This window comes from Gadus macrocephalus, chromosome 4, assembly GCF_031168955.1.
Source record: "Gadus macrocephalus chromosome 4, ASM3116895v1".
NCBI classification, from domain to species: Eukaryota; Metazoa; Chordata; class Actinopteri; order Gadiformes; family Gadidae; genus Gadus; species Gadus macrocephalus.
This window is the reverse complement of record NC_082385.1, coordinates 21001178-21019669: the sequence shown is the minus strand read 5'-3', so window position 1 is coordinate 21019669 and position 18492 is coordinate 21001178. Positions and strand designations below refer to the sequence as shown.

The 18492-nt window shown below is 44.3% G+C and overlaps 1 protein-coding gene across 1 annotated transcript in view; it reads right to left on the bottom strand.

Moving 5' to 3' along the window:
* LOC132455153 (transmembrane protein 163a) overlaps positions 1 to 18112 on the bottom strand; it is a 67416-nt gene extending 49304 nt beyond the window's left edge. Inside the window, exons 1-2 of the mRNA XM_060048901.1 lie at positions 17385 to 18112; positions 16329 to 16448 (exon numbers count right to left, since the gene is read on the bottom strand). Of these exons, the coding sequence (XP_059904884.1) occupies positions 16329 to 16448; positions 17385 to 17598 (334 nt within the window). The 5' untranslated portion in view covers positions 17599 to 18112. The remainder of the gene's footprint in view (positions 1 to 16328; positions 16449 to 17384) is intronic.
* Between the last annotated feature and the right edge of the window lie 380 nt (positions 18113 to 18492).

Genomic DNA, 18492 nt, shown 5'->3' with positions numbered 1-18492 from the left:
GCCGCCCCTACCCTCTGGAACTCCATCCCCCTGGCCATCCGTAACTCTGATTCACTGCAGTCTTTCAAAAGTCAACTCAAAACACATCTCTTCAACATCACTTACAACACCTGACAAAAAAATTTCACTCTCTCTCTTTCTCATTGTCCTATCTTTCTCTGTATTGTTGTTTTGGGAATATTTGTATGTATGCATGTATGTACTATACTGTTCATTTGTATCCTTTTTGTTTTGTGGTTTTTTTGTAAAGCGTCTTTGGGTACCGAGAAAAGCGCTATATAAAACCAATGTATTATTATTATTATTAAACCATTAAGCAAAATCTAACTTTTTTGTGCTTAAAGTAGGCCTATTAAACACTTAAAATGTTGACCAGTCTCCCTTTGCGCAAAATGCGGCTGTAGACGATCACACACTCTTTGGTAGAGACGTCTGTGTCGCCGTCAATCATGAAGGACATTAGGGCTGTAACGATACGCGTATCAAACCGAAAATCGCGATACTCAAAGCCACGAACCTGTCTCGCGGTGTGAGAAGGCAGAAGCGCGATATGCCCTTTCTAACTCTTCGGTCAAATTGTCCGATTGAAATTTGCTAATAATTTGTCTAGATAATAGTCTGCTGACAGCGCCCCCTCCTATCGATGCCGTAAATATGTGACGAGATGCCCTCTCTGTGATCACAGCTCTCCGTGGCTACGGAGGATTGCATTTCTCCACAGCCGTCGAAGTCCTCATATGCGATATGAACGACATTTATCCAGAGTGGGCCAAGCGCGAAAAAAATTGCCTGTGTGATCCTGTCTCTATTGTTTTGTGTGATTTGACAGGCAGTTTGTCTGCTTATAGGTCGGAATGAAGCGGCCACCGATTATTGACAGGATGGGTACTTTATTCTACCGGACTCGTTCGCTTCTTCACTAGACACACGCGCTACCGCTCGCTCTCCTCGCTCGTCCACTCACTCGCTGACGTCACTCACACACGCATACGCACACTGCCATTCTCCCGCACACACATATGCTACTCGTAACACTATGCCTCGTTATTGCGACGTTCATGTTTTTCCTCATCTATTGAAAGTTAGGCTATTAAACATATTGCATTCTATACGGCCTGATTATGTCATTATTTAAGCTACATAGCCTAATAAGAAGCGCTAATAAGGATATTTGAATAAACCAATAAAACAGTTAAAGGGGCCCTATTATGCCTACCAGCAAAAAGCATCCTCCAACTGCAATCTTTGGTTATTTCTTTATTAATTTAGCTATACTTTAATAGTATTTCGGTTCAAATCTGTTCAGTGTTCCAAATTATTTATTAAATGTTACATTAAGATAATTGGTATTTAAGTGTTGTTTAAATAAAATGCTTTTTAAATTTAAAAGAATCGTGGGATGTATCGAACCGTGGGTCAAAAATCGTGATACAAACCGAATCGTGAATTTGTGTATCGTTACAGCCCTAAAGGACATGTATGTGGCGTTTCCGACGTCCGCAGCTGTCTTTTGCTTTAAGTTGTCGCCTATTACTGCAATGAATTGTGCACATGCCATCTCCTCGCTATACGTCGGGTTGACGTTTAATCCATTTTTCTTCATGCGATTAATTTCGGATTTAAATTTGGTGAATGCCAACTCCTCTTTGGCAATGTTGTATGTAACATTAAATTTGATAATTTCCGATTCCTTAGAGAACCTTATTGTTACTGCCTGTTGCTGAAATGAATCTGGGAGAGGGGCCACTTTCTCTACACACTTGTCATGTCATGTTGGGTTATTTAGACATATGCTTTTTTAATGTTTCGATACGAAACGTTGTTGACCCGCTTAACTACTACCGGCCATATTCTGACCGCAGTCCTGACAGTAAAAGCAGTGTGTTCCGTAATGCACTGCGTAATAATAAAATGTTAGATAGATGAGTCAGCATTTAATTAATTTGTGTGACAGAAACAACTAAATTTCATGGATACATTTAAAGTTTATTCATTTATTTAAATAAGTAAATTATGATAGATACGTTTAAAAACACATACTACACATACGCCATACTGCACTTGCGCTACTGTGCTGTGATTGGTCGAAGGTCACTGTACTGTAGCTACTGTGCTAGCTGTAAGTCCAAGGTCAGCCTTTGGGCTAAACTAATTTAGCCCAAATGGGAAGCATTTGAAGGGGGCGTGTCAGGGCACCTGTCATCAAACGTCAATGGAAGCTTACGCTACTGTGCTTGGGCTAAATGAAAATAGCCCAAATGGGGGCGTGTCACGACACCTGCCAATCGCAATGAAATGGCCGCTTACACTACTGTGCTTGGGCTGAACGACTTTAGCCCAAATGGGAAGCATATGAAGGGGCCGTGTCACGATACCTGTCAATCAAAATTGAATGGAAGCTTACGCTAAGCTTACGCTACTACTGAAAACATTTGGCCCATTCACAGGAAAAAAAACAAGATATATGTATCATATATCCTGGGTTTTTCTGTCACTTTTTGGTGCTGTTGTTGCTTTAGGTAGGGTGACCAGATTTGAGTTTGTAAAAAAGAGGACACTTCGTCGCGGGGGGGGGGGGGGGGGGGGGGGTGGGTAGTGGATAGCATGCCGCACCATGACCATGTGAATGCATACAAATGTCACAAATGAAATGACAATATGAACATCTATTTATTGAACTTTAACAAAATTGCAAAGTGCAAATGTATAACAAATCTTTTTTGTGTCAATAATGATAACAAATAAAACATTCTAAATAATAAAATCTTTATATGGCCACATTAAAATAAGAAAATTAGAAACTTTTCAGTCCTCCTCATATATTAAAGCAATAATGATAACAAATACAATATTCTAAATAATAAATTACTTTTTTTTTTTTCTTTAGTTCGTCCGTGAACTTACATTTACGTTTAGGCATGGCTGCAGATGTAATGTGCTGTTGTAAACAGAGTGGAAGCGGCAAGGTGCTCAATGTTGCCAGATTGGAAATGGCAAAGTAACGTACCAAAGGCCCAAAATGGTCGTATTTGGAGGATAATTATCGTGGCTCTGGCAACCCTGAGATCGGTCGCCCAATGACAGACTCTCTCTACAGTCAGCTCGCGCAAGAAGGTGGAACGTAAGGGAGATACCATTTCCAGAACTTGGAAGGCCGTAATAACCATAGACATATGCAATGGTAATAACTAGTAGGTTATGTGAAAGACCCAGAAACACAAATATGCGACGAGGCAAAAAACTAAATAATAATAATAACAATAATATTATTTATTTTTTTTGCGACGAGGCAAAATACCGGACGTTTTTGGAATCCCTGCCGGACGCATTTTTTAGGTCTCGAAAAGAGGACATGTCCGGGAAAAAGAGGACGTCTGGTCACCCTACTTTAGGTTCTACCAAAATATAAAACAATATGTTTTATTGTAAAAGGTAGGGAGGGCTTAGCCCTGTTAGCCCATTTATAGCAGCCGTCCCTGTATATCTATAAATATATATGGATGATGGATGGATGGATAGATAATATCTATCTATCCATCTATAATACTATATACAGATAGATAGATAGATAGATAGATAGATAGATAGATAGATAGATAGATAGATAGATAGATAGATAGATAGATAGATAGATAGATAAGAGAGAGATACTCTTTTCTTTGTCGTTGCTGGTTTATTTTTAGCCACTGGGCTCTGCTTTAGCTTTTAGCAACATCAGCCTGAATGCATTAATATGAGATAGCCTGCAGTCTCTCTCTCTCTCTCTCTCTCTCTCTCTCTCTCTCTCTCTCTCTCTCTCTCTCTCTCTCTCTCTCTCTCTCTCTCAAGAGAGATGATGGAATAGAGAGGAGGGAGGGGGATTAAAGAATAGGGGAGGGGAGCAGAGGGGAGACGGGGTAGAAGGGTGGAGACGAGGGGGAGAGGAAGGGAAGGGAGGTCATACAGGAGATGAAAGGAGACGTAGTGAGGAGGAGAAGGAAATATAGGGGATGCAAATGAGATGAGGAGAGCCAAAGGGAGGAGAGGAGATGAATGGAGGAGAAAGGGAGGATGGATGGGAGCAGAGAGGAGAGGAGAGATGTGGGAGAGGAGAGCAGGGGAGAGGAGAGGAGGGGAGATTAAAAATTAGGAGAGAGGGAGGAGAGTAGAGGAGAGAGGTAAGGGAAGAGAGGAGAGGAGAGGAGAGAGGTAAGGGAACGGAGGAGAGGAGGGGAGGGGAGAGGAGATGGTCGGAAGATGGGAGAGAGGAGATGTGGAAACATTCTACCTGTCTACAGCCTGCCAATTAAAGTTCGGGAGACTTGGCACCGGTGCAGAAATGCTGCCGCCACGTCGACAGAGGTAGAGATCAAACACAACAGTGCATAGGGAACACCTGAACCCAGAACTATTTTTGCTTGTTTGTTTTATTTCATATCATGAGTACCCAGGCTAAAGCAGCCATCAGGCGTCCTCGGCACACACCGCTAACCATGATCCAGTTCGCTGTGGATTTTTTGGAAGGTGCTTGTTTGATCAGGCACGGCTCAACCGTCTTTGTTCAAATAGAGCCGTTGTGGAAATAGGCGTGTAGAGGCATCCTAACCCGAAGCCACCAAAGGGTTATCATTGAAATAAAGAGTCCGCCTGTGGGCACCACCCCTGTCTACATGGTTTCTGTATGGAAAGGCTGCAACCTGTTTATGAGTGAGAGTTGGTTTTCCTCGAACACTTTGGTAAAATGCTAACAGGCTGACCTGTGGTATATGGTCTGTTCCCCAATAAGGTTGTTTATATTATTTATCCTCAACACAAGTAAATGTGCTTTGTGTGTGTGGTTTGCGTGTGTCTTTGTGGGTGGGTATATCAGTGTGTGTTAGAGTGTAACGATACATGTATTCGTATTGAACCGAATCGGTATGGACGTCACGGTTCAGTGCATGGATTTATACAGAGAATACATGGTATAAAATTTGATAAAACTGGCGGGGGAATAAATCATTGTAAGGCGGAACTAATGTTATATACGCAAGTTCTTCAGGGACAACTAAATTGCAGCCCTCATTGGCGCCTAGGTAGCCGAGCTCCACCTTCTGGCTAGTGCTACAGTTTTTTGTCAGGTCGACGGTCGAGTGAGTGAGTCAGTCAATACTTTTACATGCACAGCTTAATGCGATTAAAGCTATATTTCGACTATGCTTGTCAATTGGACAACTGCAATTGTGCGAGTATACATGGCGGTGAGAAAATCAATTCATTGGCTGAAGTATGTCAACGGCTGACCCCTTATGTCACCAGCAACAACAAACTCAAGCGGCATTCGAGAAAGATGTTTTTAGTTGACTTCAGGTCCATGTCATTTCTCCGACGCCAGTCCAGACGGAGTCCAGCCGGAGGAGTCTGCATACGACAAAGAGGTCAGAACAATGGAGCGTCGGAGAAATGTCATGGACCCAAAGTGAACTGACAGCTGTCCCGCACACGGTAACAATCCCTTTCTTCACCATGTAAAGATTCAATCTGGACTTCAGGGAGTCAAAGCCAAAGTTCCTTTCCCCCAATTCCTTCTCCACCATGGCCGAGATAACCCCACCTAAGAGTCCTTGTTGTGGAAGTACCAGAAAGTCAGAAAACCCAATGCAGTCTTTAAGATTCATAATATCAGAGAATATCCCCGTCAGTTCGACCGCGGTGCAATGAATGAATAATGATCGCAAACACGTCGGAAGAAAAAAAAAATATTTGGACAGATTTGCCCGAAGTTACTAGTTTACAACCTCAATGATGACCAACGATTAGGAAAACATGAACTTTTAATTCAGCCTTGGGTGAAATTGAAGCGTAGTGTATACTGAATGCATGTTGATGATGATACACCTCTTATAGGGGGTAATGGCTACTACTGGCATGACACCGGCTTCTTCCATCTTCTGCATCACCTTTTTAAATAAATCGCCCTTTCTCGTTTTCTGACGGCGACAACCATAAAAGGATAAAGAAATAATTAAATATACTTATAAAGAAATAAGAATTGTTTATATTTCTATGGCGAAAACAACACAACTACCGTCTCCTTCTACTTCCAGCTTACGTCCCCCGGCCGCAAGATCTCGAGCATGCGCAGAACGCGAACTCCGATATGCGAACAGAGATAGCAGCACTAAAGATGAGTATGGCGAATGGCGGCGACCCACAAGAGTTAGAGGACCCGCCTGCCTCATTGACGTCGCAAGTGTGGGAAAACTTCGATTTCCCAGTCACTTACAGTAGTACAATAGTTCTTCATTGTACCGAACTCGTAACAAACCGTGATGTCTGAACCGCTGTATGAACCGAACCGTGACTTCAGTGTTCCGCTACACCCCTAGTGTGTTTGTGTGTTTCTGCTCAGTATCTAACCACACGGCCATCCGTACTTCTCCTTCTACAGGAGGAGGAGGTAGAGGAGGAGGAGGAGGGAGAGGAGGAGGAGGAGGGAGAGGAGGTCGTGGACGAGGAGGAGGGAGAGGAGGAGGGAGAGGAGGAGGGAGAGGAGGAGGGAGAGGAGGAGGGAGGGGAGTAGGAGGAGGAGTGAAAAGAGGAGGAGGAGGTGGAGGAGAGAGAGGAGGAGGGAGAGGAGGAGGAGTTAGAGGAGGATGAGGAGAAGGGGGGGAGGAGGAGGAGGGGGAGGGGAAGTGGGAGGAGTGAGAGGAGGAGCAGGAGAGAGGAGGAGATGGAGTGCGAGGAGGAGGAGGAAGGGGGGAGGAGGAGGGAAGAGGAGGAGTGAGAGGAGGAGGGGGAGATGAAATCCTTTGTTGGATGTAAATGAGAGCCGCTGTGCTGGAACGTCAAAGCAGAGCACGGCAGCGGGCTGATTGGACCCAAGGGAGGCGCCGCAGTATCAGGGCTCCAGCACATCTCAGAGTCACACACTCACACACACACACACACACACACACACACACACACACACACACACACAAAAAAACACTCAAACGAACTAATACACACATATTCATACACACACTCATACACACACACAGTGATACAAGCACACACACCAAAACAGATAGACTAGAAAATACATACACAATTTAACGCAAATTTAACGCTAATACACACACATACTGAGTAATATACAAACAAAAACACACACACAGACACACACGCTTATAAATGCACACACACATACTTGCTTGTCCTTACATTTTCTTCATTTCATTTCATTTTCAGAACTGCTCTCTCTCTCTCTCTCTCTCTCTCTCTCTCTCTCTCTCTCTCTCTCTCTCTCTCTCTCTCTCTCTCTCTCTCTCTCTCTCTCTCTCTCTCTCTCTCTCTCTCTCACTCACTCACTCACTCACTCACTCACTCACTCACTCACTCACTATCCCTCTCTCTCATTCTTACTCCTTCTCTCTTCCTCCCTCTCTCCCTCTCTCCCTCTCTTTCTCTCTCTCACTCACTCACTCACTCACTATCTATCCCTCTATCTCATTCTTACTCCTTCTCTCTTCCTCCCTCTCTCCCTCTCTCTCTCTCTCTCTCACTCACTCACTATCTATCCCTCTCTCTCATTCTTACTCCTTCTCTCTTCCTCTCTCGTTCTCTCTCTCTATGTCTATCTCACTCTCCCATCAGATGGTTTCTTGTGTCATTATCATGGGCCACCACAGGAGGGGTATCCTTGTTTGATTTGTTACAGCAACAACCGTTGTCATGGATTCTGCTGCCGAGCTTCGTCTTGTTGGTTTTGTGTGTGCTTCACTGTGCTGCAGGGCCTGACTAGTGTTCTATCATTCTACTCCACTTGTTCTGGTCAATATAGGAAAAGGAAGATAGGAGTCATTGACAATATATCGGATATGCAGAAAAAAATTAAGCATTATTATTCCCAATACTGCGATACAATGTTTCAAAGGCTACTCTGCACTCCGGTTGCATAAATGATCAACCACCAAAAGGACTTGCCCCTGTGTTTCAGTTGCAGAATTCACACATGTACACACAAACAAGACACACACTCTCTCTCTCTCACACACAGCTTCAGCGACAACGTGAACATGCACAACAAACCAAACATGCGCTTGCACCTGTGTTTGTTAAATGGTAATGGTTTGTGTGTGTGTGTGTGTGTGTGTGTGTGTGTGTGTGTGTGTGTGTGTGTGTGTGTGTGTGTGTGTGTTTGTCTGTGTGTTTGTCTGTGTGTTTGTCTGTGTGTGTGTGTGTGTGTGCGTGCGTGTGTGTTATACTCTGACCATAAATCATTCCCTAGGCAGGCCTGACCGTATTCAGGGAGCAGGAACAGGTGATGAGGGAGAGAGAGACAGAGAGACGGAGTGACAGAGGGAGAGAGAGAGATAGAGAGACAGAGAGACACAGAGACAGAGAGAAAGAGAGAGGTAGAGTGAGAGAGAGGGCTGTGGCATCAACACTATGCCGCTGGGGTGCTCTCATCCAGGACAGAAGTTCAGTGACATCATCAAGTTGGATGAAGCCAATGAAGTTTTAAGTTTGTATGATTAAACAACCCCATCTTTATGTTCATCTTGGTTGAACCTTCTTACTATCTGTCTGTCTTTCTATTCCAGCTATCCATCTTCTCATCGACGTATCCATCTGTCCTCATATATCGATCCATCTGTCAGTCTATCCGTCCTTCTTTCTGTCTGTCTATCTGTCCTTCTGTCTGTCTGTCTATCTATCCCTCCAAGACAGATGGATGGATTGACAGACTGTTGATCAATCCATCTGTCTTGTCCATCCATCCAGCTCACGCACTCTGTCTCTGTCTCTCTCTCTCTCATTCTCTCTTCCCATGGCTGACATTAGCCTAGATCCAATGCAGGATATCCTCAGAGTAACTCACAGTTGTGTGTCCTGAGGTTCGTTCGTTTACAGTTTGTCAAGTTAAACAAGAGATCTGGGCGTGGGTGTGGTGATTGTTGTAGCATGTATTTGGTTAGTCATTATATAATTGTTGCATTCTCACGGTTAGCAAAGATACTTTTGGCCAAAAGGGATAAAATGCATTCTAGAAATGTGTCATTCAGCAGGTTGGGTTTAAGGGCATCTTGCTCACTACCGGTAGATTGTTGACATTCCGGGCTTAAACCCAGAACCTCTCGGCTGGGAGTTAACCATCCCTAACAACTACATTATCCTTCCCCTGGTGGGACGTGAGTCTGCATATTAATATACCAGACTAGTGAAACAAGCTCAGGTCATGTGATACACTCGTGTCAACACCGGTATTACCGATCATCAACGGTATAAACTTTGAAACTAGGTCAACCGCCATCTTCTCCGTCAACTCTCCTCTCACACTCGGTGACAGCGTCTGGCAGCGCGCCAATTCTCGGTGACAGCGTCTTATAACGTTCTATATATAATAGTCTAATATAATTTTATACATAATATCACAGACAAAATCTCTGTGCGCCTCCGGATGGCCGTAGCGCGGGGAGCTCTCGTAGGAATTGGGCTTTGCGGGGTTTGTTTACCGGCGTTGCTATGGTTACGGGTCTTGTGCGTTCCAACGGTTTATTAGGTAGCCTATCTATTATTATATATATATTATTATTACATTTTTATTTTCTTAATTATAATTATATTATGAATTTCTACTGATTTATTTTTTATTACTTTTGCCGGTGTACAACACCGAGTAATAGGTGTTGTCCTCAACACCAGTAACACCGGTAATACCGTATACCGCGGCAACCCTAGGGTGTACCAGTCATCGCTGTCACCAGCCCGTCGGACTTAGTGACGTAGGAACCCCTCATCCCTTCCGTAACCATGGTGACTCTCGTCAATGTCGCCCGTTAACAAGAGAGACTGACTCAAACATTTTTTTAAAAGAAAACCAGATCCAGGCTGGCATGCAGTTTACATCAAACTATAACTGCAGGCAAACTACACACATCAAGTAGACTAGATAGTACGGAGAGAAATTAGAACTCCTGCTACTAAATATAGATTAGAGCCTGAGGATAGAGACAAGAGAGGAGCATAAAGACTGGGGTTTAATTATGGTCAACATATATTTGATGCCTACAATTATTTATTTATTTTACTTAACTTTGATAGCTATGAACATCCAAAGGTTTACATTTTAATGGTATAAAAGGTTTTGATTCATCAAAGTCTCAATTCAACACAGGGTCATTCTGGAACATGGGATTCTCCAGACATTCAGATTATGGTAAAGATATTACACTTGACACTAATCTAAAAAGACTTATAGGGCCATATCTTGCGCCCGGCGCAATTGACTTTCTCGTTGGCGCATGTGTCGTTGCTAGTTTGCAACTGGTCCAGAGCGTTCTTTTCCCTCCTGCGCCACGCGTCGGTAAATTAGAGAATGATCTTGCACCCCAAGGGGCGGTTTGGCGCAAGGAGGAGGCGTGTTCTGGCACAAACCAGAAACTGCTATTTTGCAGTTTCAGAAACCATTTGCGCCACAAACCAGGAAATACCTGGTTTAAAGTCAGCGGCGCGTTGTTCAGATGCTATTTTAAGGGCGCATGCATAATGTTGCTTGTGCACCTCGCGCATACACTTTACTTCTCTCATCTACCTAGCCACACATTCTTGGTAAATTATTTGGGAAAGAACAGTTGATACAGCGGCAATAAGTTGTACTTTTAAATCAATGCATCTGCAAAGACCGTACAGCAAACACATATTTTCTTGACACAGACATCGTGTACATGCCCATAACTTTTAGGATTGATGAGTATTTGATCATGAAAAAACATTGTTTTAGTGAGTGTTAAAAATAATGAATGACTGCAGGTGACTCTGTTCAAACACACGCAAACTAAACACGTAACGCATAATACAGTCCATGGCAATGTATATTAACGGGGGGACACATGCATATTAGGAACACAAGTCGATAACGATAATGCATACGATACTGATAAGAAACAATGTTTATAATGTATTGCGTATATCATTAAATAGAACCACAGTTACCGCATATCATATGTGTGTTAAGTTTTCTTTGCCGAAATTTATTTGAGGACTCAGTATTTCTGAAGTTGTGGAAGAAAACCTTATTCCATGTGTGAATTAGGCCATATTATTTGGCCATAAAATGAGCCATTTGAAGTTTGAAATGCATGTCCATCTGTCTCATCGGAGACTGCAGACGCGGCGTCAAAATATCAACTCATCAGATTCAAATGTGCTCATGGCTCTTAAAGGGGATGGGAGCTGGCACTCTCATTGGTTTATTGCACGTTACGCCAAAACCACACCTACTTCAGACCAACTACTTCAACTACTTCAACTCCAACTACTTAGGCTACTTCAGACCAACCATTTTTAGATTTGCGCCAGGCGCAAGAGTCATTTTTGCGCCTGTAAAATAGCGAAATCGCCATAGAACCGCCCACAAAGCTACTTGCGCTTGCCGCTTCTCACTTGTGTTTCAGACCGTTAAAATAGGGCCCCTAGTGTTCATTTGTCTTTTTGGTAAATTCTGATCAGTCCGGCCAAGCAGCCTTCCAGCTTAGCCCGCCAAACGGAATCAACCAATCAGGGGAAACCAATCGAATGGAATGGGTCTGTTTGCTTTATCACCCAGTCCCCTGCCGAAGGGGCAGGGCCTACCTCATTAACTCTGTTGGTCTCGATTGGGACTCAACAGGAATTTGACAACAACAAGCGCCTAAAGGGGTGGAACGCAGAGCTGAATTGTCAACCCAGTGACAATCCACTGAAGCAACACAGTCCAACAGAGTTTTGATCTGGGTCTTTGTGTTGTCTTTGTCAGGTGTTTGTGTATTCCGGTGGTGGTCGGCTATAGTGCAGTGGAGAACGAACACGCCTCGGCCCTCGAGAGTCATGCATCTCGTTGGCGCTGAAACTAGCACCTTGTCATTGTGTTGGAGAACAGCAGGAGTCCATATGTGTGATTAGTCTCACTATTAATATTAATCATCACCATTAATAATTTTTCTATCTTCTTCTAGCTGAAGCTTGGAATAATGGATACTTAAATGTTGACTGTAGAATCAACACGAATGGAGTATATTTAAATTCCAATGCTGTTGTTTAAGAGCATATATTTTTTATCTTAAAACACATTATCTCCTGTGAACTACAGATTTCTAATAAAACCAGCAAGGCCATCAAAATGATCAGTCAGCTCTGTAATATTCTCTAACAGAAATATTACAAAATCAAGGTCTGGATATTAAAGGACTAGTTTCATTATAAGATATCAGCTTAGAAGGCTTCTTATATGCATGAATACAAACAACATGTGTTCCATGCTCAAGTGCCTGTTGAATATTCAAAAGCCGTTGTTAGATGGCTGGGCCCTTTCCAACAGATTCCACTCACATCATCACCCTAAAATCGCTCCTACAGCTAGGCCTGTCACGATAACAAATTTTTCTGGGCGATTAATTGGCCCCGGAATTATTGCGATAAGCAATAATATTGCCGTTTTTCAACTAATATAATGATAAAGTACACCCTTTTGAAGATCAATAAACCTTTATTTTTAAAGAACACTGGAACTGGACGTCTGGAAGACATTTAAAATATCCAGAATAAATTAACAAAACAACCAAAAACAATCTATTATTAACAAAAAATGCTCTTGAATAAAAACCAAACACCACCAAAAACAATAAATAAAATTGAAACACTAAATAAAAAGGATGTAAACACGATTGCGCCAGGACTCCGCCTCCCACACAGACAATGCAACAAGTTAGTAGCCGCGTTTACATGGCACATCTGATCCGCATCTGATCCGCATAGATTTCTATGCGGCATAGATCTGTTCCTAAAATGTGTTCCGAATGTACTGTATACATGGCAGTAACAAAAGTGTCCGTTCTGTCTCTCGCGCACACCTGACACATCTCTGGACCGGCGGCGACATAATGGATGTCTTATCACTATCGGGGATTTTAAATTAGATTTTAATGAAAGCACAGCAGGAGAGAGCTTTTCTCTGCCTGCTCCTTCAATTAAGAAGGAGGAGGACAGCGCAGCAACGTCAATTTCTCGTCAGATCTTTATATTTACCTTAAGCTCCGCCGCAAACAAGAGGAATTTGGATGCGAGTCTGCAGCCAAGACTGGTGGGAGAGAGTGGTCTGGTCTTACGGGAATTTAGTGACCAGGAATCCTCGAAGGTCCATTTGCGAACTACTGCAGCTGCCATCTCTCTAAGTTAAGAAGTATTTTAACCAGGGGCGGCGCCAAACGGTTGCTTGCCGTTGCTATTGCAACTCCAAGCAATTACTCAGAAACCCCAGAGCAACCCCTGATTTTTTGTCAAACTCAAACAACATATTTGAAATAATGCCATTTTCCGTAAAATGGTATTAAATAAGTTCAACTAAACCTACAAGTTGGTGTTTAAATACAGGATTGATCGTCATCCAGTCTACTCCCGCGAGATCTCCTAACAGTTCTTTTTTCATTTTGTGTTGTGAATCACACGATGTGTCTTGATATATTAATTTGTTGTAATACGGTACCTCCTTTTAGTTAAAATAATATAATTAGCATAGGCTTATATGTTTATACATGACACATTTTGGATGTGGGCAATGTCTGAAGAAACGGAAGAAAATATTGTAGCCTACACAGTTCTGAATTAGCAATACAATGTTAGCACATGCTTGCTAGCAATGTTGGTGTGTTAAACCGTATGGATTAAAGTGGAATATTGCAAGACGTCCTGTGATCAAGACATCGATTTAAGGTAGGCCGTTTGGTTATTTAAGCATTATAATAATGTTAGTTTGCCCGTCGCAGCATATTGACTTGGGGCCCATGTGATTTTGTTTTGAAGTAGAACTAGATTCTAGGTTTGACTCATGCCAAAGGATGGGTTTATCGTAGCCTGGTATGATCCGCCCTTAATAGAAGTATTATGAAGTATAATAGTATCAACAATAATAGCAACTATTGTATTAATGTTCCACATAGGCCTACATTTGAGACGTATCGCGCAACTAATGTGAATGCTGTGGAATGTACCGTGGCGACGGTGGGTCTGAGATGTGCAATTCACCACTATTGACAGGACAGCTAACCTTGTAGTTGGGGGACTGGTGACGGGCTGTTGATTGAGAGAACTATGTTGTTTGTTATATGTCGTGTGGCCGCAGTGCCACCTGGACTAGCAGTGAATGTGTACATGCCGCTGGGCTATTTTCATGTTGGCCTTCTTAAAGATCTTCCTCTATATTGTTCTATGTCTTTACGTCTTTATGTCTGTGCGTGTGTGAGGGAGAGGGAGAAAGATAGCGCACGTTGAACTGTCAAATGATACGATCACACTCAATCACAGTGGTGCGATTAGTCTGTGTTGTTACTGTACTGTAAACTTGCCTCGTACGGGACCGCAACCACCCCAACCCGTTCCGAAAATGTCTTCCCGGCCGTGCCTCTGCCAAATTCAGGTGTTTTGATCAAGGGGTTTTTTTTTGACCAGCAACCTCTTGAATTCATACAGCAACTGTTAAGCAACTGCAACAAATTATTTCTGGCGCCGCCACTGATTTTAACGTTCAGCCTGCAAAAGTACTACTATGCCGCTTTTCCACCGCACATGTAGCTCGACTCGACACGACTCGACACGACACGACTCGACACGGTAGCAGCACGGGTGCTTTTCCACCGCAAATAGTACCTCCTGGACGTGGGCGGGGTCGGCTGCGCGAAAGGGCCGTGACGTATTTGTGTACGCGACGCAAACAACACATACGCAACCCACACATGGACAGAACCCACATAACAACAATGGAGGACATCGATCGCATTACTATTATTAGCTGGCATGTTGAAGAAGTTGGAGAAGTGGAACATGTTGGCTGCGGCGCTGCTATGGATGTTACCAGCATGGTTGCCATGTCGCTCTCGTGACTTCGTCACACTCTCTGGCCAATCAGTCGCCGGCCGTCTGCCGACGTCACCTTTTAGCATCGGCTCAGCTCGCTTGGAACCTAGAGCGAGTAGGTACTAGAAAAAGCAGCCACTTCAGGTACCAGATACCATGGTACCGCGGTGGAAACGCAAAAAATGCGAGCTGAGTCGAGTCGTGTCGAGTCGTGTCGAGCTGGTACCATGCAGTGGAAAAGCGGCACTAGTAGCCTACTCATTTACAGTTACCTCGGACGCGCGCGGACACTACGATACGCGAACACGTCATTAATAAACACCCATGTCCCGTCGCTTAGCAACCGGACACGCTTACCGGACTACTTTTACGGAGTGATAACAAAGACGTGAATCAGGCAATAAATCCACTTTCCTTGACAGCGGTGAAGTTCGGTGTGCTTAAAAGTACCGACGGAGCTCAGTGGACCAATTACGAACTACTGCGGCTGCTCTAAATTAAACCCCAATCTATTCGGAATAAGTGCATACATGGCGATTAAAACTGACTACACCACTTCTATTCGGCATAGAATCTATGCCGAACAGATAATTGTATTCCGAATGAGGCGTATACATGATCATTTTCTGTTCCGCATAGAAATCTATGCGGAACAGATGTGTCCATGTCAACGCGGCTACTGACACTTGACGAGGGGGTTTACTCGTTGTGCCCTGTAATTATGAGCCGGAGCCCGATTTCAACCCGACATTTGTTACTTAGGCCTACCCTGCTAAATATATATAATATATATAAATATATATAATGCATAGAACGCCGGTCACTATCGGGAAAATAAGCCCCGACAGGGCGAACAGGCGACCGACGCGCAGCGGAGGTGTCTTGCTTCACCCTGAAGGGGCTTATTTTAGATAATGACCGGCGACGTTCTATACTACATCATCCCGCTTATTATAAGGCTACTTGCCAAGACGAAAAAATAACTTCACATGGTGTGTCTTTTTACAATCTATTCGTTAGCAGCATTCGTAGTGTTGATCTGCAGAGAAATAGTCCTTCAAAGACGTTGACGTTGCTTAGCAAACGAAGACGCTGGGGTTGACAAGTTACCGGACTATCTATGCAAGTGAACGGAGCGTTCCACGGCATTGAGAAGACCCGTGTAATAAAGGCCTATAATATTTCTGTTTATGGCATAGATTTCTTCTCAGATTAGGCCAATAAAGCAATGATCTAAAAAAAAGAGTGCGAATGGAAATTATTGCGGCCGGCAAAAAATTATCGCTTATTTTAATTTATCGCGCAATTAATTGATTTATTGCATATCGCGACAGGCCTACCTACAGCACCTTTAAGTACCTTAAGCACCTTTAACTCAAAACTTGCACCAAACTACAAAATGGTGACCCCCTGTAATTTGTGAACTACATAGGGGACAAGGTCCAAATGGAACAGGGCTTGTCTATTGGATCGTGGCCGGAGGGTGCAGTACTCACTGAATGCAGCGATGGCCAGCAGGATGGTCACCACGATGGACACCCAGGACACCCACAGGGCCTTCTTGCGATAGCTCTGGGCCTCGTGGGGCTTCAGACGCATGCTGCTCTCCAGAAGACCTGTGGAGGCCAGACCACCATCTTCCTCATTACCATCGTCATCATTCTTAGTATGTGTGTGTGTGTGTGTGTGTGTGTGTGTGTGTGTGTGTGTGTGTGTGTGTGTGTGTGTGTGTGTGTGTGTGTGTGTGTGTGTGTTTAGCCTTCCGGATCCGGTACTTGCGTACACTACTTAAAAAATAAACGCTGTCATAATCAATTTACTACTTTTCACAGTGATGGTATTACAGTTACAGTAATCCTATTACTTATGTAGAGCACACATGCTCCGCTGTACGTTAGAACAATATTCAACACTAGGACGACTAACGAGGACGGGTGTGGTCTGACTGTGGAGCCAGTTAAACAATGTTATTGAAAACTCCCTCAAACTATCGGGATAACAATAAACACATTGGGGTTAATTAACAAACCCTAGCAGTACTCACAACCATTAGAAAAGTGTTCGTTATGAGGGGGACTAGCCTGTGTGTGTGTGTGTGTGTGTGTGTGTGTGTGTGTGTGTGTGTGTGTGTGTGTGTGTGTGTGTGTGTGTGTGTGTGTGGGTGTGTGTGTGTGTGTGTGTGTGTGTGTGTGTGTGTGTGTGTGTGCGCGCACGTTGGTGTGTCTGTGTGCCCGTGTGTGCGTGTGCGTGCGTGCGCGTGTGTGTGGCAAAAACTGACCAGAATTTAATGTAAACAGGCTGAACTAAATGATATTGGCAGTTATTCTTAAACACTGAATAGAATGGCCAAGCATTGATCTGTTTCCACAGTGATGTCAAGAGTCAAGACTCACCGACATTGACATCTCCAATCTGCATGGTTTGAATGGACTACATTGATCCATTTGATAGACAATTACAGCTAAAACAACTGTATCAACGACCCAGCGGTCTCATGCAGTTCCTTACGGTCAACATTCTACAACTGGCCTGATTATCTTAGTTTTACCCACCCTGGTCCTCTATGCTGTCCGTGATCTTCATCTCCTGGTCCATGTTGAAGCCTTCCACCGGACTGTCCCCCGTGGGTTCCTGCTGCTGCTGCTCTGCCTGCTCGCACCTTCCGTTCGGCACCGACGGGTCCGGGACTAGAGCTGGGTCCGGGGGAGGGCTGTGGATCACCGCCGGATCAGGGCTCTGTGGGGGGTCTGACATCGTGTGAACCATGGGGTTAAGCTAACGTCGGCACTCCTAAAATCTCACAGAAGGGCGTGACAAGTGCGGTATGTCACTCTGTAGCAACAGAGGGAGTGAGATGGGTGGAGGGGGGGAGAGCAGCGGCAGGAGTGGGGCAGCAGCCGTCAGTAAGCGGCGTCCAAGGTGTGGGGAGGACCGACGTGAGCGCTTGAGGCAACGAAAACCGAGCGCGAAATAACGCACGCATTCCACACGTCGATTTCGCTCGAAGTCGTGATTCTGCAAACACGCGGGTTCTAATTGCGAAAAAAAAAAAGAGCAGAAGACAGTCGTCCACGACGCGGGGTAACTCACGAGACCTGTGTGGCAGGGCGCGAGGTGGAGCTTCACGGGGTGGGGTAACTCACGAGACCTGTGCTGCGGGGCGCGAGGTGGAGTTCCACGAGGTGGGGTAACTCACGAGACCTGTGCTGTGGGGCGCAAGGCGGAGCTCCCGTCTTCTGTGCGCTGCGCTCGCGAGTCGCCGCGCTCCACTGCGGTGGAAACATGCGTCTCACGTGGCCTCGTCGTCGCACTGCCTCCTGATAGGCGGACCCCTTCTTTGATCTCGGAAATGAGAAGCAGCACGTGATTTGCTCATGATAGACCAACATGAGAACAAACTATTTTGAAAGGGAAAACCATGTCATCGATGTTACTCTCAAAACCGTTAAGGAAAACATAATGCACAAGCTCACACACACACACACACACACACACACACACACACACACACACACACACACACACACACACACACACACACACACACACACACACACACACACACACACACACACACTCCTAGCACATTCAACTTACACAGATTATATTGTTACACGTTCAGACCATAGTGGGTCTAGTCCTATTGGGTCTAGTCCTATT